This window comes from Strix uralensis, chromosome 15, assembly GCF_047716275.1.
Source record: "Strix uralensis isolate ZFMK-TIS-50842 chromosome 15, bStrUra1, whole genome shotgun sequence".
Taxonomy (NCBI): domain Eukaryota; kingdom Metazoa; phylum Chordata; class Aves; order Strigiformes; family Strigidae; genus Strix; species Strix uralensis.
In genome coordinates, this window is record NC_133986.1 from 19,641,232 (window position 1) to 19,649,961 (window position 8,730).

At 40.5% G+C, this 8,730-nt stretch overlaps 1 protein-coding gene across 2 annotated transcripts in view; it reads right to left on the reverse strand.

Annotated features, from left to right (window-relative positions):
* LOC141950002 (mucin-5B) overlaps positions 1-8,505 on the reverse strand; it is a 45,930-nt gene extending 37,425 nt beyond the window's left edge. For both annotated transcript variants that reach the window (XM_074884266.1, XM_074884265.1), the window contains exons 1-6: positions 8,401-8,505; positions 6,566-6,821; positions 4,990-5,104; positions 3,500-3,587; positions 1,372-1,505; positions 744-969 (exon numbers count right to left, since the gene is read on the reverse strand). In XM_074884266.1, the coding sequence (XP_074740367.1) occupies positions 744-969; positions 1,372-1,505; positions 3,500-3,587; positions 4,990-5,104; positions 6,566-6,821; positions 8,401-8,482 (901 nt within the window). In that variant the 5' untranslated portion in view covers positions 8,483-8,505. The remainder of the gene's footprint in view (positions 1-743; positions 970-1,371; positions 1,506-3,499; positions 3,588-4,989; positions 5,105-6,565; positions 6,822-8,400) is intronic.
* Between the last annotated feature and the right edge of the window lie 225 nt (positions 8,506-8,730).

Here is an 8,730-nt window from a genome sequence, read left to right on the forward strand (position 1 = left end):
AGGGTATGTTAATGGTATATTTATAAAAGCTCTCAAATCATTGTATCACCACCCAAATCCTTCTTCCTCCTTTCCCCCATATCTGGTTTGCTAAACTTTCTATCCAGATGTGTCATGTTTGTTTAAGCTCTAAAGGAACTCTTTATGGTCACTTTTACTTCATCTTTGGAGAAAACAGTACTGCTGGGAAATACTTCACATTATTTCACTAGCTCAGGGTTGGCTGAAGTCATGATACAAGCAAAGAACACTGGACTTATTTATGGAGTCATAATAGTTTATTTTTGCCTGAAGCATCAGTCATTCTGGCATTAATTTTCTATCCCAATCTACACCAGCAGTTTGGGAGAACTACTTGTAGTCTTCCCACTGGGTTTACTGAGTATGAAAACACAGGATAAGCTAAGGACAAACACATGAGACTTCTCAGTGACTTCTTCTGACTAGATGTCAACATTTAAAACAAGGCTATTTATGAGTTAACTGCATGGTAAAATTCAAAACAGAACTGGAGAAAACTTAGCCATAAGGAGGAGGGGGACAATATTAAGATATATTTGTAATTTAAGGAGCAAAGTCAAGTTGAATTTGTAGGAGCTTTTTCGTTAACAATATTTCTGTCAAAGTACTTCTATAGATTGATTCACAACAGTTAACAGATCTCCTAGTTTTGCTCTGCTGGGATCAGAATACATGCATATATGCCTAACCTGAAAGAAATCTCCAGAGCAGTAGTTACTCACAGCAAAGTTCTTTAGTTCTCCATTCCCCAGGGTCTCCCTTCCTGAGGACACAGTCTCGCGAATACTGGTTTAAAGTGCTGCATATGCAGCTGGAAACCAAATCAGAGTGAGAAGAATTAACTGCACAGTGGCACATGTCTTCGGTGCAGGTCTCGACATAGTCATCAAAAGCAACCACTTTGGGGCAATTACCAAAACGGGACATAAGTTTCTTGCATCTTTTTTTCTGTAAAAAAGAGAAGAATGAAAAGAAAAGTGACACTTGCCATTTTACCAGCTTTCAGATTTAAGGATGTGCACCCCAATTCTTGAAGGTGCAACTCCAGGGTTACAGGATAATTCAGGGTGGAAGGGACCTCAGGAGATTATCCACTCTTACTTTCTGTCCTGAGATCCTTTTTCTTGGACTGTAAACTCTCATTCAATTGTGCCTTTTCCCACTATCTATTTCTTTAACACTATAATAGGATATTCTTTCATCTATAAGATCAATATTTTTCTCAGATTCATGGGTAGACTCCCAAAAAATTCTGTTCAGTGCATGCTCTGTAATTAACACTTGCTTCAACACACTCTCTCCAGGGCTGTTGTTCAGGAAGGTTTATAGTTCTTGGCCATGCATACTTACGTATTTACTGCATCTATTGTCTTCCCTCCTAGGATGCCTTCCAGTGTGGTCATCTGGGCTCACATCAGCACACTTTTCTGATGGATCCTCTACTTTGTGAAAGTTCCCAAACTGCCTCGGATGCATTTTATACCCTGCAAAATCCCCAGATGCATCTGAGTAACTGCCTGCAATTCTTTAGATCAGTTAATGGGCTATAAAGATGCACTTAATCTTTGGGCTCTAAGGCAGTATTCTCTTCACCAAATGCCCCAATTTAACCACAGCATCCATATTGTAGAGGATGTCAGCCTGATGTAACTTCTGCTGAGCTAGAGTCAGGAATCTGGCACACTTCTATCAAGGTCTGCTGTCAGCCTGAGAATTTATAATCACATGAAGCCCTTAACCTTTCTATTGCTCCTTAACACTTCCAAAGACGTCTGTTTTTTATGGGTGTATTTGATCTTACAGAATTTTGTATTTGCATGTGTAATGGTCATACATTTTAGTTTGTCTTCTACTATCACAACCTAAAGTACAGCCTTAGGTGCATACGCTTGCAATCATCTGGAAATCTATTACTTTTTACAGGCTAGAAAAGTTGGGAAGACAGCGCAGGAGGAAGACAGGCACACAATACATGTATGTAACCATTACACTAGCTAGAGGAGTGCATTTTCCCAATGCATTACCAGAAACTCAATCCTGGATGTGAGAAATCTTTCTGACAAAGTTTGAAATTTATGTATTTTTATAGGGAGTATGCATTAATTGCCATTCTCAGATTATTTTTCTTTTTTTAAAAAAGGTTTAATAGACGGATTTCTGACCAGGTCTATTCTCTTATACTGGCTCCGTCCCTTAACTGAGTGCAGGCCTGAGAGAATGACTTCCACAAAAGCATTGTTTTCAGGTGCTTTACCACTAAGTTTTCTGGAAACAGAAGCCTTTCTAAAGCCCTGAGCTCTTGGAGCCAAGGCTCTCAACTGACATTAAATAATATGACGAATAAAGTTTCAAGAAGAGATACGCCACGCAGAAATAGGATTTTTCTTCCTAATAATTCTTTTCCTCGAGAGAAAAGAGTGTGAAAGCGAGAATAAATTTTGCACCTTTATGTGCAGTAGATCTCAGCCTGGGCAGGCAGACTGACTGCTGCCTGCTCAACCCAGGGAGAAGAATGTGTTCAGAGCAGAAAGGAGGGACGTGGGAGTCTACCTGGTCCACGGATGAAGGAACCTGTTATCTGTGGAACCAGACGCATAAAAGAAGAGCCTGTTTTTCTTAGAGCATTGCTTCTCAACAGCAAACTGTTTCTTCAGATAAAGTTGAGCCAGTTTTAATTTTCAGCTGTTGCGCTTGGGAAGTAAAGAGCAGAACCATGACTAAGATGTATCTAAAAATCTTAATATGAAATATGAAAATGAACCCCACTACAAGTGGTATTTTTAATGAAATCTCAGGATTCTTTCTGAATGGGTGAGATAGATGATAATATTTTTCTGGTGACTTAAGAAGCCCAAGCATTATATGAAGGGATGATGTTATAACTTTGGCTTCAGCTCTGCAGCTAATATCCCAGGGTGCAGGTTTCATTTCAGCTCATGCAATCTGCTGCGGGATTGTAGCCTCAGCTGTTTGCTGTGTTGGCCTCTTTCCAGTTCAGTGCAATATTTGAAGGTGTCAGTGGATGGCACCACGGTTTTTACAAAGATGCTCAGTGAAATCTCTCTGGCTCAGTGATGATGCTTTCATTTCATTACAGAGGCAAAAATTATCACACTTGATATCCAACTGTAAAATGATGAAAATGGAAGGACAGAAAATGCACTTGTGCCTCATTTGAGCCTACAAGTTCCTTAAAGTTTGCTACTATCAGTGGGAAACCTGGCAAAGTTGCTGCATGATAGTAAGGCAATTAATTTGGTTCAAAGAAGTTTGAGACTCTAGCGAGTTTGCAAACAGCAGAGGAATCCAAATCATCTCAGAACCTCTTAAAATACATCTCCTGTACATGGAAATGTTCATGTATTTCAGATTGTCTGTCAGAAAATCTGAAACCCTGCTTAGAAGAAGCAGATAGCAAGTTTTGTGTCATGTTTTAACAGTTCTGTTCTATGTGGAATACGATGTATTTGTGGCCTACCATCCAAAATCAAATCATTCTTCTCACTGCCATCATAGTTCCCACATAGACCACAGATTTTCTCTTTATATGTTTCTTCCAGGTCCAGCTACGAAACAAAAAGAAAGAGGAAACCCAGAGTTTAAAGGCTTTTCCCCACATCAGCAGCACATGTTACAAAGTGGTTCACAATAGAAAAGCATGGTAGCAGAAATGCTCATTACCAATTTGTAGCAGTCTCCTTTTCTGTTACAAAACTGCCATAAAACTTACCTGCAGACAGGTTGAACTAAATAGGAAGATAATCCGCTAGCAATTGTCATTCTTATCTACTAAAGAGCTAACTGAAACATGCTGAATACTGGACTAATCCTTTGACCTGTGTCTCCCAGTATAAAGAAACTGGTATATAGACAGGTGGTACCTCTTGCAAGGTACTACAGCTCCACCCTGGGCAGTTCAGATAATTGTGCTCTAATGCTGGATGCTGCAAAGAAGCAGCTTCTGGTCAGCTGCTAGCCATATCTAAGGCTTTTTCTAGTCCATAGGCTAAATGGGAAACTTCGCAGCATTTCAGGGGGGTGTCTGTCCAGCATAACTTGTTCTGCCCATCCTCAGGGGCAGTAAAGAGCCAGGTTAGCACATTATTGCCTTGCTAGATAAAATTATTGCACCTAATCACTCCTACATGCTTGGAGATTAGTACTGGCATCACTCAGGTCCACCAAGTCCACCAGTGTCTTTCCTACATGCGTGTCACCCTAAAACTGTGTCCACTCTACAGTGGTGCCTGTAATACTTCAGGTATTAATTAGTACGGGGGAAGGGGGGAAGCAAATACTTAATTAAACCAGAATTTGAATACCACTTGATTGCTTCCTGATTTTTTTTTCCTCTCTATTCACCTTCTGCCCTCTCTCTGTCTCTCTGAACTGCAAAATATGACATATAACTTTCATTTATTCAGTCTCAGTCCTGATGGTGGAGGATAAGTGTTCACACCCAAAAGTTTAAATACACTATTGCAAAAGAGGATATTGGGGGGGGGGGGGGGGGGGGGGGGGGGGTGGAGGTGGAATGTACAGAGGGGAATTCCCACATAGCAAGACTTTGGAATGAGAGAGGCCAAGGTCTGAACTGGCCACACAGATTAGTTTCCCACACAGGATGTGCATCGAGACAGAGGGTAACTAACAAGTCAGAGCTGGAGGGACTATCCATGCTGCTGCCAGTGCCCCATGGAGGAAGCAGATAACTACAGAGGTGCTATCTCCAGGGTTAACAGTGGCACCTTGTGTCACATAAAATTAGTTGGGAATTCCTGGGGGTTGTAACTCCATGCCCCTGCCCCATGAAACTATTACCTAGTTTAACATGTCCCTATCAGCTTGTGGATACAGTGATACCTGCCCCCCACAATCTCTTATATCAGCACGGTGCCTGCATCCAGCTCTGCTTTTCAGCACTAATGAGGTTCGCCAAGAGAAAAACAACTAACTGGCTGTTCATACTAGGAGAGTGTCAGCCCAGTTCCACTTGAGTGTCAGGCCCAGCTTGGAAGTGACTTGGAAGTAAGTACAGGTGTCCTCAATCAGGATGCTCTTCAAGCTGAAGGGCATGGGGATCCTGGAAATTGGAGGGAACAAAACAGATTGCGTTGAAAAAAAGACTGATGAAATCCTCTCAGAGATACAGGAAGAAAAACTAGAGTCAAAAGGAGTTAAATAAGCTATGGGGATGTTCTTTCCAAGGTCAGCCTTCATCCACACAATGCATTAAATTTAGGTATGATCACCTTGTCCACTGTGACCTTTTAACAACCTTAATCCGCAACACAATGTAGTATGGTCATGAGTGTGTCAATACTACATTAGCCACTTGACTGATACCAGTGCAGCTCTGTTTGTTTACATATCCCAAGGACCTAACCCAAAAGCCTATAAGGAACAAGTTCATGATACTGGGAAAATGACCCTCCACATGAGGATACTGCAGCTTCTCATCATCCCCTACAGCCTTTCCTTGGCATTTGGGATTCACAGAGGTGTGAAAAGAGCTCTGTTCTGTTACTCAGGTACTGACATGACTCAGACCTACATTATTTTTTTATCTCACCAAGGCACTTACAGTTCATTTTCCCGGAGTCTGAAAAACTTAGAAAATCAGAAAATTACTAAAAGATAGGAGATTTCTTGCTCCTTTTATTTAGAAGATACATACGGGCTTTGCTACTACAATTACATCTAAGTGATACTATTCTATATTTGGTTGTTTGTAGAAGGATGTCAAGAGAAGACAGCCCATATGTTTGCAATTTTCTCTCCAACAAGATTGTGAGGATTTTTCCCCAGAGTCAAAGCTTGTCTTGGCCCTTCATACCTATCTATATGCTGGAAGCAGGTCACTGCATTTCTCATGAGGGCTGCCCTTAAAATTGTGCCCAACTTTTAACTACTGTTGCATATGACATTTTACTTGTGGAGTATTTTTACCCTTCTGTTTGCAGTTTGCTTTCTGGTTCATTTCAGATTGGAATTAAAGGCATTGATTTTGACTTCTTGAAACTTCTGTCTTTTGTGTAAGAAGATCCCGAGACAAGCTGTGATCTGCAAAGCAGTCCAATTTTCTAGACTAATCTATCTGGAAACAGAAAACTTTTTCTAAAAGGACCATCTGTTCCTGAACAGCAACGTGTAACAGTAGGGTTAGAAATAATGTTCTGAGAAAAAAATACAAATTTTCTACAAAATCAAAACCTTCTATAAATAAAGTGTTGATTTCATCTCTTTCCCTCCACCCCTCCCTTCCGAATCAGGAAACCTAGACCTTCTGTTTTTATAACATAGACATTGCCTTTTGCTTAACATGTTGGTGTTGATCTGTGGGAGATGTAGTTTACATGCTTCTTGCCTCCTCTACCACTGAGGGTGGACTCTTCGTAATACCCTGTTCAAAGTGTTATGAACATATCATACACAGCCGTTTGCATCTCTGCAGAATAGGACCACCTTCTAGACAGACCACCTGTTGCTAATACATAGCAATAAAACTGCTGCACAAGAAAACAACAGTATGGTCTTTACTCACTTGTTCCCATTCACTGTGATGCCTGTCTCCTTCACCTCCAAGATCATTCCATCAATAGTGACAGTGAAGTAGATCAGGAAGCTATTCTTGTCACTGCGTCTGATTTGGATGTTAAAGTCCTGGTAGCTGTCATTGCAGTGTGAAGCGAAGACATATGTGCAGGTTCCAGGAAAAGTGAACTTAACATGGTCAAATGTATGAAAGTGGAAATTGCCCCAGGTGGCACATTCACTCCTACTGACGGTAGAGACCTGGACTAAAAAAAGAGCCATAGGAGGGGAGCTTAGTAATTCACCACACGTGAGGTGCTTAGCTTTTTTTTGTTGAAAAACATTAAAGGAGATATTTTCAAAGGCAAAAATGTCAACCCCTGGAAGATACTACCTTGTGGGAAGGAGTTTCACCTCACTGAACTTTTGAAGTCCATGCCAGAGATACCTCCAATGTGAGCAGGTGAGCCCAGGCTCCTCTGAAGTTAACAGTGAGAAGTAGAAGAGGTTCAGCTTCCCTATCTTACATATCTACCTAGGTTGAAGATGATCCAAGAGTGCATGTTTCTCCCCATTGTCTATAAAGGTTGCTGAGTGATGCCAATGTGGATGACATCCCTCGGCATTTACATTGTAAATACATTTCCACTCTAGATGTCTAAAATGAAGTGAGGGGAATCCCCTCCTGGCTGCCTAGATCTCATTTCTATTCTTGAAATCATGCTTCTTAACACAGGCAAGACTTTGGTCCAAAGTCTTAAACTGAGTCCCTTCCAGGAGATATCACAAGTGGCATGACTCTTCAGTAAAACGGCAGCTGCTGATCTCAGCGATTGAGGTTGCCACCAGATTCAGCAGTCAGCTCAGAGCTACTTGTTTTTCATCTCAACTAAAACTCATGCCTTGGATGTCTGACTTGTACCTCTGTCGAAGGTATTGATACATACTTTAAGTGCATATAAGACATGACTTCAGAAAATAGTTGAAAATGGGCAGAATTCTTTGTGCTGTTTATTGCAGCACATTCAGGAAAATCATCATAGCAACATCCATCACAGATCAAATCAAAACCAGTCATTAATGTACTCAGTGAACTCTAGAATATTATTAAATATTCCTACCTAAGAACCAGCAGGGGAACACTGAAAAATTCAGATCTTGATGTTAGAAATGTGTAACACAAACTCAAGTGACAAGAAGTCCTTACAGAAACAGCTATTTAGAGGGACTGTAATTTGCCATAGACATTTACAGCACTAAAATGGAGTAGGGTAATTTAGCACTTTTCTACACAAGGAGGGGAAACGAGGAAGTTTGGCTATTCTTGGAAGAGGAGTTGCTAGAGTTACTAAGACTGCAATAATTATCACATCAATTGTTTGTGTATTAAACAACTGGGAAAAGTGTAAGACATTCAAAACCAAACCAGGAGGTAACAGTGCAGCAGACCACAAAAAATGTGATTACTCCTAATGCAGTATTTCATACTGGTCAATCAAGCCTAGCAGGAATTATGGTAACATACTTCTATAAAGAAAATATGTGAAATGTGTTGAAAAGGGTGTCACCATTTTTTTTATAATGCAAACTTCTTCCAGAGAGTCTCCTCTTTAAGATTAGTCACTTAAGACATAAACCAGTTGATAAACTGCCCAGTAGTGAAAGAAAAAAATTAAAATACTTAAATGGTTGACATTAAAGATGACAATGTACAATGTTAAACAGTATCTGGCATGCCTACAGCTCTTACATGAATAAATTACACATTTTCATTTGACAACTCTATTTCTCACCTATGGGGAGCAATATGTGAGCAAATAATCTGAGAATGAGATTTTTTCTTACCTATCTGAACTGGTTCTTTGCCCTTGCAACAACTCCAAATTAGGCAGAAGATCCAAAATGACCTCCCCTTTTTCATTTCCATCTTGCCATGAAGCAGTAACTTGAAAATCCTTCCAGGGAAGTGTTTTTTTCTTGGCTTATAGGCAGATTTTTATAGTCCAGGAATTTGGCGTGAGAACAAAACATTGACGGCAGGGTCCCTGAAAGGTGGAGCTTCATTCAATTTTCTTTCAGTGGTTCACGTTTAGCACCCAGCAACTTCCTGTCTTTCAGACAAGACAGGTATAGAGTTCGCTCTTGCTTTATGTCAAGACAGAGAGCTGTCCTTTT